The following is a 27,129-nucleotide window of genomic DNA, read 5'->3' on the forward strand; positions in this document are numbered from 1 at the left end:
CTTGGCCAATAAAGTTGATTCCGATTCTATTATTAGTCCAACCACCACTTTTTATGGCCTGCAAAATTATTGATTTACCTAAACGTCGTCTTAAACAACGAAGTTTATGTGATTATATCGCCAAGTCCGAGTGGGCGGGCTAACAACATTCCAACCAATAATATCATAAAATGTTTTGCACGATCCAATGAAATCCTGAAGGATGATGACGATTTATTTCGAACATGTAAATAAACAGGATTATAAAATATAGATAACCCATTGCCAATACTCTGAAGTGATCAACAAATCCACACATCGAACTCGGTGAACAAATCTCCGTATGCATCAGATTATTTGTTACCTGTTCGAAATGAAGTAGGAGGAAGTCTGTACTTGTTTTTTTCTACCCCTTTTCACCTACTCTTACGTTAATTCAGCTACTATACGTTTCAGTCAATTCCCACTGTACGGAATAGTTCAAACTCAATGCTGTGCTGCACAATACAAACTCGACTGTTGTGAACAATAAGAGAAAGAAAAAAACAGAGGGAAAAACAAACCAACATCAAAACATGAGAGAAATAAAAAAGAAAAACACATCCTAATGTCATGTACCAAGAACAAACAGATCTCAATGCTGCGTACAATCCAAATATCAACTCGGTGTCAGAAAGAAAAATGAAGAACATGTAATAAGAAACGTTTAGAGATAAATAAAACTTAAACAGTTAACAACTCTTCGTCATCCCGATATCTCTTGATAATAAGTCGTTTGTACTTCTTGTTGGACTGCGTAATGTTTGTACTATGTTTGCGTTCCATTATAATAATTTAACAACAATAATAGTTTTTCCGAGATATCATATCGGACGCAGCATGCCCGGCTTCGTGTAGTATGGATGTTTCCATGGAGAACCGGGCCATGTCGCCCCCCATTCCTGACTTCAAATTCAAAGCGGGCTGGGAAAACTCCGCCTTCGCCATTTTTGACTGTAAACATCCTGCTGATTTAAAAGGACGCCACTGAGCGGGAGGAAGGCAACTGGCGCCATCTTGGCTGTTTTAATGAGTACAACAGGGGAGAATTCGCTGGGAGAAATTACATAACTATTGATATTTCTTTCTAAAGGGGGGTACCGTCGGTAAGTCCACGTGCAGTGGAATTATTTACTTATTGATATATAGATTTTGTTAGGTAAAAAAGGCGTGCAACGTTGGTTTTGCCTTATCGCGGCCTTCAAACTGCCAGAAGCCATTAGCCACCAGCTAACGGTACAGTAGCGTCCGTCAGGGAAAAAGTACGAACATGTCCTGACGAGCGCCTCGTTCCTTTATTTTAAGTGTTAATACGAGGCCTTGTTGCATTTTATACCCCTCTCCACAAATGAAGACTAGAATTTAATTAATTTGCTATTTTCCCTCCTACGGACCCTCTGCTGAATGAGTTAAGTTTCTCACTTGTAGCCGTGGATTCTGATGGCGGCGACTAATTGCTGGGTTTGATTCACTCATGTCGCTATAAAGTAAAATGCGCCAAAAAACTAAACCGACGTACAAGTGATAGTTTCTCATTTAATTCCGCAGAATTAATCTCTTGTAGTGATATGCATGGAAACAGCACACCAATGACGCTTTTTTGGGTGGTGGGTGGGGGGGTTGGTTGAAGATGTAGGTCTTAAATGTTTCGTTGCTTGTCGGGAAATAGGCGGAACTTGAATGAAGACTGCATCATAACATGTTGTGGCGTAAGCGTCGCGTCCCGCTCATGTGCTTCTGTTAAACATTTTAAAATGTTTATTAGTATCGGTCTGATTGAAAGCAATATTATTTGAGCTACCCACTTCGACAAAGTACCTGGGGGGGGGGGGTTCAAAACCACGGTCATTCAGTCAATGAAACAAAATAAGCGCCTCTTTTCGACCGGGATCTGACCCTCAAATCTGTTGATGAATTACAGAAACGAGTATCTAACTCTTAACTAACTTCTTTCGGGGTTTCTTACAAGTGAAGTGAAAAAGGCGTACAACTTTTTTTTTCCTCCGTCAGAACTTGCGTTACATCAATGAATCAATGTAAAGAAGCGCTGTATTGTAACATCTGAAAGCATGTTTGCGCAACATGCTTGCTGTCTTCACCTATTTGACCTGGTTAAGTCAAGTCAATTTTATTCGTATAGCCCGATATTACAAATTACAAATTTGCCTCAAGGGGATTTACAGCAACACAGCATCCTGTCCTGAGACCCTGCTTACCCTAATACAAGCTTGTCACACTTTAAATCACGCTGTCCATCTCTAAAACTTTTACTTAACATTGCTAGTTTGACTTTCTTTGGGGCCGCACATGCATCATTACTTCAGAATCAGAATACTTTATTCATCCCCGAGGGGAAATTCTATCAATGCCATTTTTGAATAGGATATTAATTATGTGTAAGATATTTGCAACACGTTTAAAAATGGCCTACTTCTTTTGAAAATGTGATTTATTTAGGAAACATGGTGTTATGGCTCTGTGATAGACTGGCGGCCTGTCTGGGGTGTCTCCCCGGCTGCCGCCCGATGGCTGCTGGGATGGGCTCCAGCATCCTGCGACCCCAATTGGGGATAAGTGGTTTGGATAATGCATGGATGGATGGATGGTGTTATGGCTGCAGATTTTCACATTATTTACTTATTTTTAGGGTTGGGCACCAAGAACTGGTTCTAAGTTGGAACTGGTTCCAAAAACTGATTCCAATGGAATCATTAAGAATTTTTAATTTTGTTCTGCTTATCGGTTCTGTAGAAAATTTCACTCGTGCTAGTTTCGGTACCAGGATCTGGCTATCCATCGGTGCCGCTGCACCCATAGTCATGCGAGTTGAATGCATGCGAGTCTTCCTGTCTGCTAAGCTACATACTGGTGCTCTTTCTGGACTGTAAACGCTACACAAAGCAATATTTTTTTGTTTTGTGGGTGGAGCGATAAGAGTAGTGAGCACACAAGTCCGGGTACAGCCGTGCGCCATCATGGACCGCAGCAAGTGCTCAGAAACGTGGCTTCATTTTGTTCGAATAAATGACAGGTCGGCAGAGTGCAAAACCTGTGCCAAAATTATTTCATGCATGGGAAGATGCACTACTAACATGACAAAACACTTTCACCAGCAGCAAGTGTACCGTGTTTGACATGTTGTGCCGGTCTCCCTCGCATGCCTCGTCCTCCTTGGTAAACCCTCAGCCAGCACCTTGTCGCAATCGGGGAAAGTGAAAATTAAATATTTGTCTTATCTTAACATGGAGACAGCAAACTAGCTATACTTGATCAAATTACTAAAAACCGTGTGTCAAATTTGTGCAAATACTGAAATGTATTTTTTGTAGATAGAAGTTTGCAGAGATGTTCCATCCTACTCCTCTGTCAACACCCACATGGGCTGCAGCTCCCCAAACTAAATTAATTGGTTTTTAGACTGATGTTGTTTTCTCATTTCAGCGGGTTTCAATGTTACAGTACAGTAAATGAAAAGAGAATGAACTGATTATCATTGAATCATATGGGTTTTACGATTCACAAATCTCACAGTTCGATAACGTCTCACGATTCAGGGCTCACAATTTTGATTCCATATGATACAGTGGATGCCTTGGTAAGCAAGTGACAAAACACCATTGCAGTTCTCTATTTTTCATTTAAGAATAAGGCCCAACATTTTGGCATTATTCAATTAACTCGTTAAAAATTATATGCCCTGTTTTGTCATACAGGTCGGGAATGATTTTGCATGTGATGTGGCACCTTGATGGTAAAGTGTAGTGGGGCTCCAGTATTTTAATTATGCATTTAAATCCAGAATCTTCCACTATTGTAAGTGGCTGCATGTCCTTGGCTATGTACTGTTCTAATGCATTAGTGATTGATTTTGCTGTGTCTGAATTGGCAGGCAACGGCTGTTTCAAAGCAACATTAATAAGTTGCTGCGTCTTCTTTCTTTTTTTGCTGCTTAGCCTGACGTTAATGACACTGAAGGATGATGCCGGCGTAAATGGTCAAACATGTTCGTCGTGCTCCTGCCTGTGTCGAGCAATGCTTGAACACAGTCTCCCTTCTATCCACTTGTTTTTTCCCGTCTTTATCCAATGTAAAACTAAATCCATAATGCCCCAAACAGCTGACGTGTAAGACAGTGGTGCACCCTCAAGTTGCAGCTTAAGGTTTTCACCTTCGTTTGCCGATTTTTGTTGACTATTTAGCTAGTGCAATACTTGAATGCGCATCCATCAATTGTGCCAACAGTCAAAGGTTCCACACCCATAAACGAATTTGTTGAAGTGGCCTGTCTAATAGGCTAGCTATATTTATTGTATATCCCTGTGATGTTACAATGATTTGGGAAGACTTAATATTTGTATTTATGGTGTTTTATTTTTGCATTGTCGCCAGGGCCACTACAAAATGGGCTACGTAGTGTCGCCAAAGCATGAAGCACATTCGCCCAAATCCAAAACGGTCAAAATGACCGCCTTGGACCAAGGCGGTCATTTTGACCATTTTGGATTTTCAAAGTTTAATAACTTTGTGGGGGGGCTACAGACCTGTCGTTCCCTGAATGCTCCTAAAATTGCATATATTTGCATTAAAATGAGTTTTAGATCAATTGCACAAAAAAAGTTAGGTTAAGATCTACCTAAAACAACCATGAGTGGTCAAAATGTCCATTTGTAATTTGCGCGTGATCATGCGTGTCGTGTCACTATTTATGACGTGTGTTGGTCACATCATTTCCTTCGCAAAGTTCATTGCTCTGACCTAGAAATAAAACTAGCGTTCTCCAGTGCAGGAAAAGTCTTAATTTTGATTATTGCCAACATGTCTGGTTACAGACACCGTTTCAGACGCACCATGACTACCACCGAGGCATTGCAGTATTTACAGGTGTTTGACGGTAGCGATTTTAAATTGCTTGAAAAATAGTATTAAAGTTGTTAAAATGTTAATATTGGTGGCAAGTCGTTTCTTAACAGACACACTAACATATTTAATGCATTAATATCTCAATTGGGTATTTATCTTGACAGACTATAGAGTTTGGTCGTTCTAGTAGTTTTTAAGTTCTGGTCGTTGTTTGGGACTTTCAATATTTATTTTCTTTTTTCTTTTTTTACATTTCACATTTTATAGGCCTTGTTACATTTGTTAGATTAACTGTGTTTTCTGTTTTGTTTTTTTAGGTAATATTTTCACTTTTTCGATTTTGCTATTCAAGTTCGATCATGTCTTTCTGAAGTTTATATTGTTTAAAAATAGTATTATAGTTGTTAAAATGTTAATTTTGGTGTCAGTCGTTTCTTAATACATACTAGCATATGCAATGCATTAATATCTCAATTGGGTATTTATGTTGACAGAATATAGAGTTTAAAAACCAGTGGTCATTTTGACCGCCCATGGTTGTTTTAGGTAGGGGTGAAATCCCGGTCGTTCTAGTTTAATAACACACAATCTCGCGAAATGGGGAGGAGCGTATCAAACCGTGAAGACCATATCGAACGATTCGGAATTCAATCCAGTATCATCCCACCCCTATTGAGATATATCATTTAATAGCAGCAGCCAAATTAAACTGTATGAAATTAATTTACAGGTTCCATAAACTATATTAAGTCAATTGTAAATATGACTAGTGGAAAGGTTTTTTTTTATGAAAGAAAAAAAATCTGTGAAATAAGCATGTGACCTGTTTTGACCCCGCCCCTCAATGAATCTGAATCTGAATCGTTAAAATCCAAACGATACCCAACCCTACATATTTTTCCACTTTGTGTGAAAATGTGTTGTTAGTGGGGTATTGAACGCCCAGGTGCCACGAAACTTGCCACTTGAGCCAATAAAAGGTTTTGACAAAATGACACTGATTCTCCTCAAAATTTCACCATCTTGTACTGGACACATCTTTGCTGCCTGACATTGGTATACTGACCCTCTTTTATTGCATGCTATGCATCTGGCAATTGTTTCTAACCTCACTCAAGGTTAATTACAGACCAATAAATCCTTTCTCTCCAGGTGAACTTCTCCCAGTGTGAGTGTGTGAGAAAGGAGAGCCAGGGCAATGTTTTACGCCCACTTTGTCCTGAGCAAGCGTGGGCCGCTGGCCAAAATTTGGCTAGCGGCTCACTGGGACAAAAAGCTGACCAAGGCCCATGTCTTTGAATGCAACCTGGAGAGCAGTGTGGAGAGCATCATTTCGCCCAAGGTAAAATGTTAAAGGAAATCTCTGCATGCAGGGGGATTGACATTATGGACCCAGCATTGTGGGTTTAATTTTTGGTCATGACCTGTTGTCACAACCCTGCTGACCACCTTTTTTTCCTTTGCAATTCTCAATTTGTTAGGATAGAATTGTTTTGTGTTTTTTTTTTTCAGAACATTTTTATTGAAAGAGCAGTAAATTGGGTTAATGAGCTGAAACAAATTCCAAATAGAGTTATTTCTCTGTGCTGGATTAGTAAAAACTTGCCCTTTTTCATTGTTATCTTAGAGTTTGGTAACTTAATTCAGTTTTGTGTTTTTGGTTCCTTTCAAAGCTTTGGCACAGCCATTTTATAGCCTAACCACCTTTATATAACTCGGTAGGGAAGAGGATTGACAAAACAGATTAAATGAGTGTGCTACAAGGAATATTGTAAAATTATGGAGTTTAATAATTTTCAGACTTGTGCAACCAACTTTATTGCCACACTATATTTTGCTCTAGTTAAAGATTTTAACATGATTAATACAGTATGTTAGTGTATTGCTGGTAAATGTGAAATTACTTTGATGCTTGATATCCATTCCCTTGTCTCTGCTCTTTCACCTCCCTCAGGTGAAGATGGCGTTACGGACATCTGGTCACCTTCTACTGGGAGTGGTCAGAATCTACCACAGGAAGGCCAAATATCTGCTGGCTGATTGTAATGAGGCATTCATCAAGATCAAGATGGCCTTCAGGCCAGGTAAAGTGAAATGCATGATTAGTCAATATGCATGAGGTAATCTGAGCAAAACATTGCCATTTGAAATACGCAGACCTCATAGTACAGTGACAAAGCAAGAAGTCCAATTTACATGTTTGCCTTGATTTGATCTAATCGTTGCCTGTTCATCAGCAAGAACTTTATTTTTTCTTTCATTGAATAAGAGTGGGCAAACACCCCCTCCCTCTCGCCCTCCCATGGTCACTACAGTGATGTAGGAATCAACATTCTAATTCGAATCACTTGGTTAGCCAACAGGCCCTTCACATGCGCTCAGACCTCACCACTTAGCAGCCCTTGATCATTTCATTTTCTGCAAATTTTTTTTATGAAGTTGTCAGTAATGGTGATTATTTTTAATAATGGAAATACTACAATTTTGAATACATCATAAATATAAAATATACACTGATGAGCCAAAAGATCATGGCCATCTGCCTAATATGGTGTTTGTCCGGTGTGTGCGGCCAAAATGGCACCAAACTGCTGAGGCATGGACTCTACAAGACCCCTAAAGGTGTCCCGTGGTATCTGGCACCCAAACATTAGTAGCGGATCCTTCAAGTGCTGTAAGTTGCAAGGTGGAGCCGGCATGAATCGGACTAGTTGGACCAGTACATCCCACAGATGCTCAATCTGATTGAGATCTGTAGAATTTGGAGGCCAGGGCAACATTTCATGATGTTCCTCAGACCAGTACCGAACAATATGTGCAGTGTGAGAAGGTGGATTATCCTGCTGAAAGAGGCCGTTGCATCAGGAATACCATTGCCACGAAGGGGTGTACCTGGTCTGCAACAATGTTTAGGTAGGTGGCACATGTCAAACTGACGTGCACATGAATGGCTGGACCCAAGGTTCCCAGCAGAACATTGCATCTTGCACAGTGCATCCTGGTGCCATCGCTTCTCCAGGTAAACGGTGCACACATACACAGCCGTCCACATGATCTAAAAGACATTGGACCAGGCGACCTTCTTCCACTGTTCCAAGGTCCAGTTCCGACGCACATGTGCCCATTGTAGGCGCTTTCAACAACGGACAGGGGTCATCATGGGCACTCTGACTGGTCTGTGGGTACGCAGCCTCATATGCAGCCTCATATGCAGCAGGGTGCGATGCAGTGTGTTGTGACACATTCCTTCCGTGATCATTATTAAAAAAAATTCTATGACTTGTGCCACAGTAGACCTTCTGTCGGTTTAGACCAGACAGGATAGCCTTCGTTGCCCTCGCGCATTGATGAGCCTTGGGCAACCAACAGCTTTCCGCCAGTTTGTGGTTTGTTCTTTCTCTGACCACTGTCAGTAGGTACTCGCCACTGCTGACCGAGAGCACCCCACAAACCTTGCTGTTTCAGAGATGCTCATTCCAAGTGGTCTAGCCATAACAGTTTTGCCATTGTCAAAGTCGTTCAGGTCTTTACTGCTGCCCATTTCTCCTGCATCCAACGTGTTGACTACAAGAATTGATTGTTCGCTTACCATCTAATCTAGCCAGACGTTGACAAGTACCCTTGTTTGGAGATGATCAACATTATTCGGTTCACCCGTGAGTGGTCATAATGTTTTGGTTCATAGGTGTATACTTTCAGGAATGAATATTTTATCTAGCAACAGGTAGGCTTCATTGGTCACAATTTTGGAATGGATTACGACTGATACTTACATTTGGAGATGGTAAGTTGAGGGTTTTTATTTATTATTTTTTTAAGATAGCTCACTGTAGTTGACAAAAACCACAAATGAGTTGTAGATAATCTGTATAAGTTTTCAAATGATGTTATTAAAGCTGACAGAAGTGAGGAATAGGTAAATTTTATTCTGTGACTACAAGGTTTCTTGTGGCTCTTGAATAAATGGTCTCAACCAATACACTATGTTGAAGTTGGTTTAGTTTTCTGATCTTTCCAGTGTGCTATTGAGATACCACTGTCTCCTTTAAAGCTGTATATTGCAAAGCCTAAAACACATATCATAACAGTCCTACTGATGTTTTTTAGGTGTGGTAGATCTGCCAGAGGAGAACAGAGAGGCAGCCTACAATGCCATCACCCTACCTGAAGAGTTCCATGACTTTGACCAGCCACTGCCTGATCTGGAGTAAGCTTGCTTAACTGTTGTCATTTACTTTCGCACGCTCCTTTTTCCTTCTTTTTTTTTGTATCGAATGTTAAACATGTTGCTGAAATTTTTCTTGGAAATAAGCAGTTAACAGGGTTCTTGCCACTGTTTGGGCAGAAGCACCATGCTATCATTGGATGTTGCTGACAAAATCATATCACTATTTTTGACTGAATACCTCTTGATAATTGCAACAATATTTTGGGGATGATTATGATTTCATAAGACATTTACACATTGGAAAATTCTGAAAAATTATCAGTAATGTTTATATGATGACCAATCAGGTAGAGGCATTCGTTGTTAATTTCACTCTACTGAAACAGTATAAGATCACTTTTCTGTAATGCAACCTTTAAAATGTGTGAATAACAACGAAAGTTACATTACGATAACCAAAGTCCTTTACAATATCTTGTCTCATCTCACAATATCATATTCTCTTGATATATTGCCTAACTCTACCCACTACACTGTGTGTTTGTGCTCCCCTACAGTGACATAGACGTGGCCCAACAGTTCACTCTGAACCAGAGCAGAGTAGAAGAGATCACCATGAGGGAAGATGTGGGCAACCTCAGCCTCATGCAGGACAATGACTTCGGTAGGATGCAGTACTCAAAATCACATGTGCCCCCATATACTCAAAAACACAGAACAACAACTTGATTTACATGAGAGAGGATGTAAGCAACATCTGTTTTTTCAGACAGAGTTTATACGGTCATGGAAACACCTGGAAAAGTCAGAATGTCTGAGAATACAAATTGACCCTGCAAAGGTTATGGGAAATTATAATTTAGTAAAATTTTCAGATATGGAAAGCTGATTAAATCAGCATCACCTCTGACAGATTGACTGACCAATTAAAAAACAAGTGTCAGTGGGTGGATTTACTGCAGGGGGGCTTTAGAATTTCCATTGTATGTGTGCATGTAACAGTTTTATCTCAGTATGCTTACATGTGCCTCCACTGGCTAGCTTCAATTAGCTAGCTAGCTTGTAACTGCAGTTTCAACAATCAGTTGCTTCAAATAGGAGATTACATAATATGCCCCAGGGTTTCCCCCAGAAAAGTTTTTACGCTCAGTAGCAAGTATCTTTGATGACAGAGGCCTGACCCAGGCCAGCGACAGACTGATGGGATCATTAAGGTAGGGCCCTATAGTTTCTGTGATAACAATCAAGGACAGAATCGTGAAATTGAGTGTTTAAAAATGCTTTAACACAGATTCTATAGGGCCCTACATTAAGTCAGTGATAAAAGCTGACTGGAGATTTGAAAATATGACTACGTAATACGTTATCCATTTAGCCCAATGACTGCTGGGATAGGCTCCAGCAACCCGCGACCCCAATTGGGATAAGCGATTTGGATAATGGATGTTATAAATAAGCCATTTATTCAACACACATTTTTAAAAATCAACAACTATAGCAGAGTCTTATAAAGAATCTGATAATGTACAGTCTTGGAATGCTGTTTTCAACAACAACAACAAAAATAATTAAATTGAAATAATGTTGACTCAGCGGAGACGTGGATGTTGGCAGTCTCTTTCCAGGGCTCGAGACAACGGCGTCCCAGAGATGAAAGAACAAAGATCTTCCTCAGGACGCCACCGGGACAAAAGGGATTTTAAATATAACTTTTTATTTATTTAAAACTATTGCTTAGCAAATGACAAACTGAACCAAGCACTGATTACAATGGAGCGCATCTTCTCATGCTATTACTGTCGTCACTATCACTGGCTGGCTACTCGGCACAAACTGCTCGCTGCTAGCTAGCTAACTTTAGCCAAGTGCTTTGATTAATAGCCAATGAGTCACAGGTGGTGAAATAATGCATCATTAATGAGGAAAATATTAATTACATTTTCTAAAATGTGAGCATAGCAGAGCAGAAGTGCAGTGTGCAGCTGGTTGTCCCCACCCACTCACCTACACACCACACGCACACACAGGGTTAAGTTCACTCTCAGATGTTGAAAGAAGCTGTTTTCTGTACCTTATGGTGTGTTTAAATGTTCTGGCTTTAGGCAAGAAACTTGAATAAACAGCTGTTTAAAGGAGAAATTTGTTGCTGTTTTCACAACAATATAAAATAGATATTAGAGAGGGAATTATAACCTTTAACTACTAATTTCAAGAACTTGTTTAATCAAAGCAATTATTTAAACGCAATCGTTTTATTTCCTAATCGAATAGTGAGTTTTATGCAAATAACCACCATAGATGGCAATAACAAAGTAAAAAGACAATATTTAGAATTTGGGATGGTTTATAGTAGCTTTGGGATGGTTCAGATTATTTTTTGGAATGGTTCTCTGACAGTGGTGAAAAAAGTTAAGCCTGGAGCCCTGTTCTTCCTCATCACAATCACCTACAGTAATTGACCATCTGGAAAAAAAACTCTGTAAGGTTTTACGGCTTTTAACTTTCCTCTTTGACATCATCCCTAAATGTCATAAATGAAGTATATGCGTTACTGACTACTTGGCTGGCTAGTTAAGGTTGCTAGGTAACATTGGCTTGTGATAGTCGGAAGCGTAAAGTATTGAACGTCACAATGAGGGTAAAGAACACTTTTTTCCTATAATGCGTTCATGTTTTCACTAACAGATGTCACTGTTGAGCTTTCAAACCATTATATCTTTCCAACTGAGCCACCCCACTGTAAGTGTAGCTGAAAAACATCTTAAAAATGCATACATAAAATAAAAAAAATCCTCAATGCCTTGGGCGGCGGGGTGGGGGGTGTCAAGTTAGACCCAGTGGGCCACTGGGCTTGCAATACACTGGCAGAAACCTTGATGGCTTGCAAAAGTTGAATAGAGTGGCTCCTATATAGTATTTGGAATATAGACTGACTTTAACATCATATAGTGTTTAAACAAAACCTTTTCAGTGGCAACTCTACATAATTATGTTATGGAGAAGTCTGTTAAAAGTAACTGAAAACCATTATTGGAAAATATATGAACTCTATGTAAGACTGTTTTCAGATGGCGTTCACACATTAATGCTCTCAACATGCAAGTGAATTCAGACAGGGCAGGGTTTGGGATTGCCTAATCATAATGAATTTACTTCTCCATTTGCTCTTGGGTAAAAGAACCCATCTGATGACAAAATGAGTGAACATCTTTGTTAATTTCTGTACAGTTTCTTCAAGTGCCTAATAACTCATTCATCCAGATATCAAATCAAATTCCTGTTCTAGTTCATACCTAAATATTTTAATTTGCTATTGCTTTTCCACTTATATAGAGACCCACATGATATCGGCATCAGAGGATGTCTGTCATCAGCTTTTGCACAGCAGTATTTTCTCAAAAATGTTGTTTAAATATTTGTTCAAAGCAGCAGTTACCGTTTAGTGCTTCATGTTTGATAATGCCATTTTGGTATACCTTCCAGCTGACTTTGGGATGGATGACCGTGAAATGATGCGTGATGCTAGTGCATTTGAAGAGGACATCATGCACAGTGCCACAGCTACTAACCTTCTACTAGAGGCTGAGCCCGGCCCAGCTCACCTACCAGACAAGTCTAACCACATGGAATATGATGACTTTGGAGACAACACGATGGGCAACAGTGATGGGGGAATGCTTGGTGAGACTCTGGGTCATAAGGGATTTTCTTTCCTGTGGATTTCTAATTTTGCAGCCCTGTTTCTAGTGCTATGTTGTGTTGCTAAAGTAACTTGAATTTCAGCATTTTGACCCTTTCTCAGATATGTCTGAACCTAGTTCCTTTCGATTTTTGATTTCGTATTGCCAATCTTGTCCACTATGAATAATGGTCCTGTTACCAATGGGCACTCTTATGGAAAGGTAGCTAATGAACTTGGGTCTCATGTTGAGAATAGATTTACTTTTAATTTTACTCTAGGGCTGGAAAGTTTAAGAACCTCAAGTGTATTTAGTTTGTGCTGCAGAACATCAAGTAGTTTAGTTACACTGTCAGTTCGGTAGGGGAGACTATGTTGGTCATTCCAGTACATGTCTTGTACAATGATGACTCTTTCAAAGTGAACCCAAAGGATACTTGTCTTATCAAGCCTTTCTTCCCTGTGTGGCTCCAGTGGATAAGCTGCTAAGTAACGAGGATGGTGGTGGCATCTTTGATGACCCTCCAGCCATCACAGAGAGTGTCATGATGCCTCGCGAACCCGGAGAGGATGAGGATGACTTTGACAACCTGCAGTCACGTAAGCAGAGCAGGGCCTGTTATTTGTTATTATATTAAAATATGATTGGGGGTTTAATTCTCTTCTAACGCAAGACTCATGTTTTCTCAGGTTTCCCTGCGCACCCCCCTTTTTTCTTTTTCTTTTTATCAATTCACCGGAAACTATGTGGGACTGTACTGCTGCTTGTTTATATATATTTGCATATGCTATTAATCTGTTAAAATGTCCCCCCCCCCATTTCCTATCTCAAATTTTTACATCTTATGTATGTGTGTCTTCAGCGGGTCCGGATAGCCCAGATTCAGGCCCAGCAGAGCCTCTGCCAGCTATGGCTGACCAGACAGAGCAGACTACCCTGGTTCATAATGAGGAGGAAGCTTTCGCCTTGGAACCCATTGATATCACTGGTGAGACCCTTTGCCATGTTTTAAAAGAAATGATAGGCCGCCTTCAGAATGTGCCTTATTTTTGTTTTTCAAGGGCTGAAATGTTTTATTAACAAACCCTATGATTACCATTTCAAATGTGATTTTTACATTTGTTTTCATATGTAGATCATGTTACCCAATTAAGATAAAGAATTATGGTTATCTCTAGTTGTATTTGATTGACATTGTAAAAGAAAATCCAGTAACTGAAGTAATAACTGTATTTGCCAAAATGCTGATGTGTAAGGTGTCTTGGGAAACCCCAGGAGCTTCCTATGGCTTCATGCAGCATTATGATTATAAGCTACCTTCTCAACAAGTTAATGTAGCTTTAGTAGTACTTTTTTAATTGCTGCGCCACCATATGCATTAGAATGATTTTTTTTTCTTGTATGTTGGTCAGTACTTTGATACCATTTCAGCTTTATGTAATAAACAAAGCACCATATTGTTGGGTTTTTGTTTACAGTAATCTCATTGGAGTTTTTTGTTCAATATCTCAGCACATTTAGAGCCTTGTTCTAAACACAAGTTTCTTGTCTACAGTGACTGTAAAATTATTGAATTAATCTTAGGTCATTTTTGAAGACTTGACCAAGACAGAACAGTCTTAAATTAATTTTTTTCAGGGCGTCCAGGTGGCATAGCAATCTATTCGGTTACCTACCAACACGGGATCGCCATTTCGAACCCCTGTGTTAGCTCCGGCTTGGTTGTGCGTCCCTACAGACACAATTGGCCATGTCTGCAGGTGGGAAGCCGGATGTGGGTATGTGTCCTGGTCGCTGCACTAGCACCTCCTCTGGTCGGGGTGCCTGTTCGGGGGGCGAACTGGAGGGAAATAGCGTGATCCTCCCATGTGCTACGTCCCCCTGGTGAAACTCCTCACTGTCACCACTGTCAGGTGAAAAGAAGCAGCTGGCGACTCCACATGTATCGGAGGAGGCATGTGGTAGTCTGCAGCCCTCCCCGGATTGGCAGAGAGGGAGCAGCAACTGGGACAGCTTGTAAGAGCAGGGTAATTGGCCAAATGCAATTGGGGGGGGGGGGGCAAAAGAAATTAATTTCTGTTTGCAATATTTCAATTTCAATTCCTATTATTCCCAGTCTTCACATGTTGACCTGACCCCGTAACACTGTGCTGTAAAATTATTTACTACTTACAAGTGCAAAGATTATTTAATTTATCTTTACAGTTTATTGATATTGTTTTGATTGGTATGTACACTTGCACATCTTCCTTGTTTACACATCGGTGAAAATTGATGATCAAGTGCTTACTCTGCTTGTCAACAGTGAAAGAGACCAAGGCAAAGCGTAAGAGGAAGCTGATCGTGGACAGTGTGAAGGAGTTGGACAGTAAGACCATCCGGGCACAGCTGTCGGACTACTCTGACATTGTTACCACCCTGGACCTGGCCCCTCCCACCAAGAAGCTAATGATGTGGAAGGAGACTGGAGGAGTAGAAAAGCTCTTCTCTCTCCCTGCGCAGCCCCTCTGGAATGCAAGGCTACTCAAAGTGAGAAAGAAAAGGCCTGTGTGTGTGGTTGCATATGTACAAGCAGCTTCTTAAAGTGCATACGAAAGCTGTCACTTGTCACCTCAAATTCAATTCCTCAAGAAATTGCCACTTGTCGAATGGTGCAAAAATCTGCAGAAATTTTGTTTTAAGTTAGTCCCAATCTGTTCAAGGGAGGGGAGAGAAAGAAAACTGAAAACATTTTATCCTTCACTGAAAATCTGTTCTTGTATCAGATTTGTCTCTGCTTTCCCAGTCCTCCTACTTCAAACTCCCAAACTTGATGACAAAATTACTCATGAATGGTCCGCAGTGGTGTAGCGGTCTAAGCATCGGCTTTGTGTCGATGCAGTTGCCCACTGGGGACTGGGGTTCGCGCCCCGGTCTCGTCAGATCCGACTATGGCCGGACTCGATGAAGCAGCAATCATTGGCAAACGCTGTCTTCGGGAGGAGGGCGGAGTCGGCTTGTGTTCGTCACGTGAATGCGTCTCTGGTGTGTCGGAAAAAACAGTGGTTCGGCCTGGAGTTGCCTTGTCACAAAAGTGGGGAGGCGGTCTCCTTCGAGACTGCCGGCCGGTGAGATGCAGTTGGTGAACGCATGCAGTACGAGGGTGGGTGTTTGAATTAAAATAGGGATCGATTGGCCACTAAATTGGGAGAAAAATCAGAAATAAATATTTTTTTTAAAAATTACTCATGAATAATATAGCAAACTTTTGTCATTAAGTATCTACTGATTATTTAACATTTTTATTGTATTTGCTGACTTGGCAAGGATTTTAATTTAACCTTTTATTTAAATTCTTATCCGCCTGTTCAGATGTTCACACGCTGCCTGACGCCTTTGGTGCCAGATGAATTGAGGAAGAGGAGGAAGGGAGGAGAAGCAGACAGTCTGGATGAGTTCCTCAAAGAGCTGGAGAACCCTGAGGTACCCCGTGAGGAGGTCATGGGTCAGCACAGAGATGTTATTGGTAAGAAAGTCATTGAGGAGGTCATATCGTAATGTCACATGTCCTGTGTTTGAATTGAATAGAATTTAGTCCTTTGAAAAATTATAAGCTGTTTGAGTTTGCTTGTAGCATGATAGGATCTGGGAAATCTGGCACCTGTGTGAGGAAAACTTAAAAGTTGATTGATTGTGGCTAGTACCTCCTGTATTTCTGCTGGTGTTAAGTAAAATTAGTATCTGTTAGTGTGAGGTCTTTGTAGAAATAGGCCTCAACCTAACAACGTCATGGTGATGGTAGGGGGTTTGAGAGCATATAAAGTTCAGCCCTATGTAAAGAGGCTGTATTCCAATGCAATGTCAATTCATTCAGGAGATACACAGTGAATGAAGTAACCCTCATAGCACCTGACACTGGGCCGAATCTACACAGTCCGGCAGATCCGCAATTCCAGCAGATCATTATAGCAATCACATCTGCTCCTAGACCGCCCCCCGCCTCTGGCCAGAGTGTGGTCAGTCGAAACCCATTTTTGTATCACAGCAACTGGCGTGGAGCCGCATCTGCGCCAGTTGCTGAGATACAGCCGGCCCAGATCTGGCCCAGTTTCATTTTTGCTGTCTGGGAAAGGTAATTGTTTATTATAACAGATAATTTAGCGGAATTGAATACATGTCAAGAAAGTCTTTGGTGCTTAGACTCAACGGGGAGATTTTTAATTGAGGGGCATCAGCCCTGAGCAGCAGCATAATAAATATCCCTATGGAGCCCAGACACTGGTGGTGGTGGCTGATGACTTCTGCTGAGATTGATGAGGCTGATGAATAGATGCAACTGATGAATTTGCAAGGACTAGGTGGCAATGGGGAGATGGAGAGGTGCGCATAACAGCAGCAGAAACGTACTAAAGGCAGAGAGAGAGTAACATCTAAAAAGACAACAGCAAGATGATGGGCTAATGTTGCAGGTGTGCCGCTGTGCTATTGGGTAGATGAGAACTGGAGATGTGAACAGCTGATTGCACAATTAATAGCCCCAGACAATGACAGGAAGGGAAAATATGAGTGATCTTGCATGAGAGCTGAAAATGGCAGGATGTAATAAGAAATATAACCATAGGCCTATACTTGCAAAAGATAAGTCTTCTGACTGAACTTTCGCTAAAGATCCATTAGTAAGACATGGTTAACATTGCTCTTGTCAACCTGTTAGGCCTTTTTCCATATGAGTGTTGCAAGTGTTTCAATCCCTGAGCCAGCCATGCTGAGATAATGATTCTAAATGTGATGATTCCCCCCGGAACATCTTCCGTAGCATATCATAAATTCACAGGTAAATTATCAGTTTGTCCCAGAGAAGGAGTATTTTCCTTGGGCTCAACCATGGGCTGCAACAAAGTTGTGGCTTAATAAAGATGCCTGGCTCTGCTGCAATTTGCTGGCTGATGGCATTGTGATGTACATCTTGCTTATTTTTCTGAGCCTTTTTATATGCTTTTAAATTGTAAAATTAACCTGTTGAGTTACATACCTCCTCCACCAAAGTAGCAATGAGTGCTTGGATCGCGTCAGTTGCTCATGATGTGGTTGCTGCTTACATTACTTGTTCAAAAGTCAGTTGAAAAGCATGTTGCTTTCTGAGGAATATGTTGAAAATAATTTAAAGGGAACTAAACCTTTTTATTGGATATGAAAATATGTTATGGGCCTAGGATGTTTGAATTCATTGTCATCATGATATATTCAACAAAAGAACAAACCTCACATGGCTGCTTTGAGGGAAGAAATCTATGCTTTTTGTTGTGGGGTACATCACAGTCGACCAAGCCGAATTTGCCGACTTAATACGGGGACATCAAAGACGCTGAGATCAATGTGTTGTTGTTGTTGTTATTCGTCCGTCGCAGCGACGAGGACCATCTAGTCATCCTGTGATGGAAGACTGATGACTTGCGCAATGATTAAAGTGAGGAAGAGTTGCACACTATCAACCCCACTCTCTCGTCCGAGACCACGTACTACCAGTGGCAAGACTAGCGAGACGACTGGCAATGGCGACAGGTGCAGATTTTTCCTCAGGGTTTCTTCCCGATGTCTTTCCCATAGACGAGTATACCCGCAAGGCAGCGGAGGTTTTAAATCAGAGTTTGCCTTCTCCTAGATGAACTGCCCGACAGGCTAACGAGCTTCATCTACCCGGGTTTGAAATCAAAGTTGTCCTCCTCCTAGATTGGCTGCCAACCAAGGCTAACAAGTCCAATCAACCCACCCGGTTATACATACCGCCGGGAACCCAGTCGCCCCCGCAACAGACTTTGTGAAAACAGGAGGTACCATGAGAAGGTGCTGCTGCAGACACATTTGTGTAGGAGCGGCCATATGCTAAGATCCTGATGGACCCGCAGCGATCACTACACCAGGAAGCGAGAGAATCAGAATAGTTTATTCGTCCCCGAGGGGAAATTGGCTAATTTTTTATTATTAAAAAATAATAAATCCACCGCACCACTTTGCATTCCTTTTGACAAGTAGGACATCTGGCCCAATACTCGCCACCTCCCAGTGTGTTGCCATGATCAATGTGTTGTGGACCATACATGTAGGTCCAGTGCATTACTCCAATAAGATCTAAGGCAAGTAGACAGCTGACTCCTGTGTATTAGCCAACTAAACTCTCTGGGTAGACTTGGGAGTGGCTGGGATGAGGACTTCTGGATCAGCACCACCAGTTTCAGCCCCTCCACCCCATCATCACTGTCATGTTGCACTTGTTTTTCCTTTTTTTTTTTTTTTTAATGAGTATGTAGTGACAAGTGCTTACTTTTTAAAGATGCTGGATGATCTGTGACATTGATCATGAGTTTCATTTTCAACCAGTCTGTCATCATCCAATCTCATGGGACAGAGAACTTGCATTTTGTAGCACATCTTGAGGTGATACTGAATTCAAGTACCCATACACAGTTGATAACTGTTACTGAAAACAGAAACACTTCCTTAGTCCAAAATTGCAGTAAATTGTCAAGGCACACTATCGTACAGGTGGTCGTGGAAAAGGTCCTAATGATGTTTTCATATTGCTTGGCTTTGACAACTCCCATTATATGTACATCTCATTTTTGTTGATGCATAATGATCACTTTAAAAAATCTACAACTGTGTAACTGCACCAGAGTAAAGTTTAGTGTTAAGATGGCGGCGCAAATAATGTTTGCAGTGGCCTCAACCAGTACCTACCTGTGTGGGAAGATGGCAGCGCAAATTCAGGTTTGTGGCGGCCTCACCCAGTGCCATCCATGCAGTGTCTTTGTCACGTACGCGTCTACGTTTGTCTTAGTTTGATGGCTGGGAGAGCTTGGTCTGCTGCGTCGTGTGGGACCGTGGCCCTGCCTGAAGCTGTGCCCGAAGAGGTAACACCGAAGGCAGTCTGATAGGATGCGGAAGCGGGGCAGGCTAAGCTAACTGCTAGCCCATGCAGACCGGCAGTTCCGGTAACACCGAGGGCTGTCTGGTGGCGGCCTCACCTAGCCTTGACTCTGTTTTTAGTGTCGTCGTGTGGAGTGTGGGGCGGTGTGTTGAAGGTGTCTGGCTGGGAGCGCTAGCGTTGGATCGGCTGAGGGAGCTTGGTTTGCTTTATCCTGTGGGCCCAAGGACCACAGCCCTGACTGGAGCTGGGTCCGAAGAGGAAACACCAAGGGCGGTCTGACAGAATGCGGAAGTGGGGAAGGCTAAGCTAACTGTTAACCCATGCAGACCGGCAGTTCCAATAGTCATCCTGGCTGGTGTTCGTTCTCCTGGACAGTGATTTTTTTTTTTAAAGATGTATATGTGTTAGTTTGGATATATGTGTTCTTGTAGTTTTTGGATGTTTTTTTTTTTTTTTTGTCTTTGTGTGGCACTGCTGTTGGCTAGGGGACCGCAAGTGCATGAAATGAAGTGACAAATAGTGTTTCTGATTCTGAAGTTCCCAGACAAACTACACCTGTGTCGCATAGTAGATTTAATGGAATTGTTTTTTTTTTTTATTATCTGTGTTTGTTTTAATTTAACATAGGATATTATCCATGTCTATTTTATCCTTTACAAGAAGAAAATATCTCAAACATGTTTTGCCTCTTGTTTCCTCCTCTTAGACCAAACTATCATGGAGGAGCCCAGTATTCTGGGAGCCTCAGCCATAGAGGGCAGCAGAACAACCCTGGATGAGACTGCTATGCCTCCTCCCTCCACCCCTCGTGGTGTCAAACGCAAGGCTGTTGACAAAGAGACTGCTTTGCCTGTGAGTATAATGGAAGCTTTATTTATTTATTTTATTTTTACCCCTTTTTTTCTCCCTAATTGTACTCAGCCAATTACTCCACTCTTATGAGCCATCCCAGTCTCTGCTCCACTCCCTCTATGCCGATCCGGGGAGGGCTGCAGACTACCACATGCCTCCTCTGATGCATGTGGAGGGAGTCGCCAGCCGCTTCTTTTGATCTGACAGTGACGAATTTCGCCAGGGGGACGTAGCATGTGGGAGGATCATGCCACCCCCACCCCACCCCCCAAAAAAACAGGTGCCCCGACCGACCAGGGGAGACGCCACTGCAGCGTCCAGGACACACACCCACATCTGGCTTCCTACCCGCAGACACGGCCAATTGTGTCTGTAGGGACGCCCGACCAAGCCAGAGGTAACACGGGGGTTCGAATCGGAGATCCCCATGTTGGTAGGTAATGGAATAGACCGCTACACTACTCGGGACGCCCCAATGGAAGCTTTTTTTTTCTCCATCTTGCTTGTCATCGTTGGATAGAGCTTACACATTCTTTTTCTTTGCTTGTGATGTTCAGGAAGGTCAGAGAAAGCTTAATTTAAAATAAAAAAGGAAATGAGTATGGAATTTCAGAATCGTGATTTCAATGCTATAGCAGAAGGAAATCTCTAAAGGATTAAATTAAAACTTTCATTCAGGTTTTCCCTTTTAACTTTGGGGAAGGGAGAAACTTAGAATTCAGCTGCAAATCCAGTCTGTCTGGAGCAGCTCCCAACCACTTTGTTTTGAATGATTACGTTTACCTTTAAGGAGTTTTTTCGGACATTTTTGCGAATGGGATATTTTACACAAGATGACATTCCTCCTGTGTCTAGATTGTTGCCTTCTCCTATGTTAACCTTGATGTACCCCCCCCCCCGAGCTGCAAAATGGTGTATTCCCCATACCTCGAGTCTAGGGCTGTGTGATATGACCAAAATCTCATATCACGATATAGGTCATTCATATCACGATATCGCACATTTTCTGTAAATTCAATGAGTAAATAGTTTGTATAAAATGACCACATGGAAAGGCCTATTTCTTTTTAAATTTTGAATTGCATACTCAACAAATAAAAGGTACTTACTGATATTTGATTATTTTTCTCTTATTTAAAACCTTTACGCGCATTTTCCATTAAGCATGTAACAAAATATTAATGCACTCGACTGCAGTGGGTTATAGACACTGATAAATGATGAAAATTCCTGTGGTGAATAGAGGGCTATAAGTGAGGACTTCATGTTTTCTTCAACACTGTGACATCCATATAACCAGCCTTCGTTTATGTAGAAGCATATGCCGCCACCTCGTTTTTTTATTGATAGCGCCGTATCGTGGACTGCCATGAGGAGTTGGAACTGTGACAGATGAAGTGCACTGTCTGTTATATGCTCACTAAGCCAGGTTTCAGTGAGGCACAGGGCAGCACATCGGGAAAAGTCGAGAGTTTTTTCCATTTAGAAGTAGCAGTTCATCCATTAAAGTCAGTAAAAAAAAGTCTGTTCAGTTTGTCTAGTGGACAGTTGGAGACTTAAAAGTTCTTCCCTCCTGTATGTGATCTGTGAATTGGCACTGGAAACTAAACAGATAAACAGAAACAGAAAAAGTACAAGAGAGCGCAGAACCGAGGCTACCGTCTGCTGTGCCAATCTTGATGACGAAGCTGATGATGATGATCAAGATGGCGAAGGCCTCCAGGTTGGTCTAATATGAGAAAGTCCCGTAGCCAGTCAGTGAGAGCAAGTGTTGGGCCTCTCTGGGGGCTGTAACAAGAGGTCCTGCTCCTCATCACTCATTTCCACATCCCTCTCTCCTCCATCAGCTGTGGCTTTACACCATGTAGCCAATGTGTGGGTGGCCATGAAGTTTGGATAAAACTCACAGTTGGGATTGGTGACAACTCCTCTGAACTTTGGCATCAGTTCAGTGGGACGTTCCTTATAAGGTCCTAAGACGAGCCTTTGGGGGTCATAGTTGTTGGCGTGAATATTGTCCCAAATGACTAGTGCCCTCTTCAGGACCAAGGACACTTACGGACTCAACGGAGATAAGATGAGACACCACCTTAGGACCTATCTACAGCACATCTCTCCCTGGAAGCAGTCTCACCCCCAGATTGTGTAGGTAGGAAGACTGGGAAATGTTAAGTGCAGAATGCAGCACAGTAATTAGTGGGACAGAAGAGGAAGGTCTCAGGCTCTCCCAGGTGTTGCCACACCTCCTTGTTGATGGCCACCTGAGCGTAAGCAAAAGAGCTTAAGGTCTGTTTGTCAGCCGGATGCATCTGTCTCAATGTCATCAAACGGAAGAGAGAATGAACTGCAGCCTAACTCCCTTACCTGATCAAGTTTCCTTTTCAGGGCAGCCACCTCTTTGGGGTTGGAAGAGGTAATGTCAAGAGCAGGAGAGATGGCATAGATGAACTTGACCTCATGCTCTTTAGCTGCTGATACCAATGCAATCAGTGTTTGGCCTCCTCGGCAGAGTACATCCTGTGTCTGTAGTCATCCTTGAGGGCATACAGGTGTATTCAATCCCCACTTAAGTTCCCTTTTGAACAATTCTGTTCTTTGCTCCATAGTTACCTATAAAAACCTTCTACCACCCACTGATGAAATGCCTCGTCCCAGTTTGGGATGTCATCTCGGAATCCGCTGGTTTCGACATTGTGTAAATCAAGTTTTCAGCCCTTTCTGGGACTTCACCCTCTCAGTTTGATTGCTTGCGGCAGCTTCGGTCGTGGCGTGACGCTATTGTCAGTCATTGCGTTTGCATGATGGCCTTTATTAGATGGACTTTCATTGTACCCTCTGCTGCTGTACACCTGCGCAGATTCAGTGTATTACATATAAGTGTATTACATAATACTAATGTGGTAGCTCTGTGTTGTAAATATGGCTGACAAGTTCGATTTATTGGGCCAAGGTTTCTCACATGACAAGATTTCATAGACACACCACACACCGACCATCAAAGTTGACATTGTTTGAGATATCTTTGTTGTAGCAACCCGAATGGGGCCGAGCCACTCGATTTGATATATTTTGCACATCTGTAGGTCAAACCGACATCGCGATCAATGTCAACATTGCATTAAAAATGACTTAATGACAACAGTCATAAACATTCATAAAGACTCCTTCAGGTGTAATGTCATAGTTATGACGGTGTCATGTCAGCCTTATGCACACCACCTCAAATAGTTACCAAAACTCCTCCACCATCACACTCGTCACTCTGGGCTCCGGCGGGATTATCCGGATACCACGACAGATGGACGGAAGTGGCGTCTCAGAGGACACCATTCCTCAGCAAAACAACCAGCAAAAAACAACAGGACAGTCACCAATCAGCCAACAAACTGATTGTCATCAGCATAAGTTGACACCACCAGCGAGGGGCACTGCGACAAACTTGGTAGCATAAGTCCCGATAGCCTGGATCTTAATCTATTCAGAAGAGGCTCAATAGCTAAAGAGTATAGATGTCCAGAGGTAGGACATCCCTGTCTAATGCCTCTCTGAACCTGTACTGGACAGCTCAACCCACCACTCAACTTTCACCAAACAGAAAGCTTCCCTAAACAACAAACCCAGCAGTGACACAAAACTATCTCCAAAACCAAAAGCTCTTAATGTGGAAAAAAGAAAACCTTGATTAACCCTAATTTAAAATTATCTTGATAATGGCAATTCACCGCAATCAGTTTTTCATGAGTGTTTTTTATCGTGATCCATGATAAAATCCTATATCATCCCACCCCTCTTTTGTGGATTGCTGTCTCTTCTAACCTGGCTTTGATGTGGGTATGTTTCTGTTTCTGTTGGTCTTACAGATGGCTCCCTTGGAGCAGCAGCAGGCACCTGACCACTCAGTGCTGTCCCAGAGGTTAGACATATCTCAGGTAGATCTGCCCCCAGAAGAGAACAGCATCAACCTTACCCAGCTTGTCCCTGAGCTTGACTTGCTGGGTGAGAAGGGCAAGGACAAAAAGGATGAGAGCGATGAAGAGGAGGTATGGAGGGCACCCCCTTTTTTCCCCTTTTTTGTGTGAACAAAAACTGTCCACAATTTTGTCTAAAATGCTCTTTCATGTTTTTTCTTGAGGTCCCATCCATGACTGTGGAGATATTTAGTGATTGTGCACTCTTACAACGCCATTTATTTTTTACTGAAAAAGTATATTCAAAGCCAACAAGCTAAAAAAGGGAAGAAAAAAAACAGATAAAATGCAACAAAACTGTCAAAAGTAGTTATATGAGGCAAATCAAATAAGTCCTTTAGGGAGCTTTGTTCCTTTTTTTTTATTATCATGTAAGTATATCCTAATGGGTGCATCTTTTTTTTTTCTGCAGGAAGAAGAGGGTCAGGGAGGAGATCAAGACCAAGAGGAGAAGAGATGGAACAAGAGAACCCAGCAGATGCTCCATGGTCTCCAGGTACACACATACTCAAATATTTGATCGTGTTTTATTTTTTTAAAGGAGATATTTTTGGGGCTTAATAGGGATACTTTGTAATACAATGTCTTAGAGGTTTTACAGCTAAAATATAATTTTGGTAGTGATGAGCCAACTGTTTTTGCTCAACTGTAGGTTAGACCTGTCATTGCCATCATAGTGTGCGGATTCAGATTTTTATTATAACAAAACATGATGGCAGTTGAATTTTACAGGTTGGTGCACCTTCACAGAAGAGGAGGAACTGACTTGTGTGTTAGCTTCTTTAGTGTTTGGTTAGAATTAATACCTGCAAATAGCAGGTGGAGATCACTGGTGCAGAGAATGCCTTTACCAAAGTCAGAGGACCAATGTCTGCTACTGATTAACTCTATTTTGATAATGAGTTTTGATGTTATTTTGATAATTATTGTCCCTTTTTTGTCTTGTCTTTTCAGCGTGTCATGGCCAAGACTGGAGCAGACTCAGTCAGCCTGCTTGACCTGTGCCGAAACAACAACAGAAAGCAGGCGGCTGCCAAGTTCTACAGTTTCCTTGTTCTCAAGAAGCAACAAGCCATCGAGGTCACCCAGTCTGAGCCCTACAGCGATATCATTGCCACAGCTGGACCAAGATTCCACCTTGTTTAGATAGACATTGGAAGAACAAACACTTGGCTTGTAACTGAAATACCTTTTTTATTACAGAACTGTTTTTTCTTATATTTTGTGTGCTCTTGTTGGCCTGAGTTTTGTTTATTTTTTTTGGGAGGGGGGCGGGGATAGGGGCGGATGAATTTTTAAAAAGGATTTTACTGTACTACTACAAAAGAATCAAGCAGTATTCATCTGGCTTCTTCAAATGGAGTGAAGAATATCTGTCTGGAATATTTATAAAGCAAACTTTTTTAGACTCCCTTTTTTGGCTTCTCGTCATCACATAAATAAATATACTGTTTCCTCTGTTCCTTCAGTTAAATTTCCAAAATTTGTCCATCCATTATCCAAACTGCTTATCCCAGCAGTCATTGGGCGGCAGGCGGGGAGACACCCTGGACAGGCTGCCAGGCCATCACAGGGCCTAAGTTTCCAATATCTGCTCATTAAATAAATTTGCCTAAATAATTGTGTACTGAGGGCGGCACGGTAGTGCAGTGGTTAGCACGGTCACCTCACAGCAAGAAGGTCCTGGGTTCGAGCCCCGGGGTAGTCCAACCTTGGGGGTCGTCCTGTGTGGCGTTTGTACGTTCTCCCCTTGTCTGCCTGGGTTTCCTGCAGGTACTCCGGTTTCTTCTGACAGTCCAAAGTGCGTGTGTGCGCGCGTGTGTGCGCGCGTGTGTGTGTGTGTCGGCCCTGTGATGGCCTGGCGGCCTGTCCAGGGTGTCTCCCCGCCTACCGCCCAATCACTGTTGGGATTGGCTCCAGCATCCCCGCGACCCTGGGCAGGATAAGTGGTTTGGAGAATGGATTGTGTACCGACACGCTGTTCCTTCCTAAATCATGGCAAATCAGCAATGTAGAAATCAAAGGTTGAATCGGTTCATCTGGATACGTTTGTACAGCACAATACAGTTGAATAATGACCGAATTTCAATGACCACGTGTACTGTATTGTTTATAAGGGGTGGGGATATCTGCAGTCAGTTAAGACTGAAGATGTTTCTTAGTTGAGTTGAAATGTATCTGTCAATAAACGTATCCAGATGACCTAATGCAACCTTTGAGTTTCTTACCTGGATTATTGAACATGCGTCAAGACAGATGCAAAATCCTTTTCATTGTCACACTGTTGGCCTACTTGTTGCAGAAAGGTACTGTTTTTACCACAAAAGACTAAGTGTAAGCTCTCCAAACTCCCTCAATGCACTTGTGGTTGGGTTTTAATGATCTATCACTAAAATAAGCCAATTTGTCGAAAATGTAGATAATTATTAACTTTTATCAATATCAAGCTTCAAGTGTATAATTATGGCAGTTCATGTTCATGACCTTTTTGTTTGTACCTCTTATGTTTATGCTTATTTGCCTTTTTGCATTATGTACCTAGGTAATGTACTTGTTACAGTTAAGTTCAGCAGTATCCCACCTTTCTAGTCTTTGGGTAACTTCCAGTTGTGATAAATCTGTAAAGATTTGAAATAAAAGTGTTTTAAGAACTTGATCATCCATGCATTGATTTAA

At 41.8% G+C, this 27,129-nt stretch overlaps 1 protein-coding gene across 1 annotated transcript; it reads left to right on the forward strand.

The window, feature by feature from the left end:
• The first annotated feature begins 1,017 nt into the window (after positions 1-1,017).
• On the forward strand, positions 1,018-27,129 carry LOC130117687 (double-strand-break repair protein rad21 homolog A-like). Its single transcript, XM_056285839.1, has 14 exons — positions 1,018-1,124; positions 6,031-6,220; positions 6,833-6,962; positions 8,986-9,085; positions 9,604-9,710; positions 12,530-12,727; positions 13,200-13,325; positions 13,589-13,714; positions 15,032-15,255; positions 16,078-16,231; positions 20,340-20,485; positions 24,346-24,525; positions 24,866-24,949; positions 25,408-27,129. Exons 2-14 carry the CDS (start codon positions 6,077-6,079, stop codon positions 25,597-25,599), a joined length of 1,911 nt encoding a protein of 636 aa, XP_056141814.1. The 5' UTR covers positions 1,018-1,124; positions 6,031-6,076; the 3' UTR covers positions 25,600-27,129.

The sequence above is a fragment of the Lampris incognitus genome, chromosome 9 (assembly GCF_029633865.1).
Source record: "Lampris incognitus isolate fLamInc1 chromosome 9, fLamInc1.hap2, whole genome shotgun sequence".
Classification (NCBI taxonomy): Eukaryota; Metazoa; Chordata; class Actinopteri; order Lampriformes; family Lampridae; genus Lampris; species Lampris incognitus.

Coding starts and splice junctions, on each gene's coding strand:
- LOC130117687 (XM_056285839.1), top strand. CDS start 6,077: ATGTTTTACGCCCACTTTGTCCTGAGCAAGCGTGGGCCGCTGGCCAAA. Junction 6,221..6,832: donor AGAGCATCATTTCGCCCAAG/GTAAAATGTTAA, acceptor CACCTCCCTCAG/GTGAAGATGGCGTTACGGAC. Junction 6,963..8,985: donor CAAGATGGCCTTCAGGCCAG/GTAAAGTGAAAT, acceptor GATGTTTTTTAG/GTGTGGTAGATCTGCCAGAG.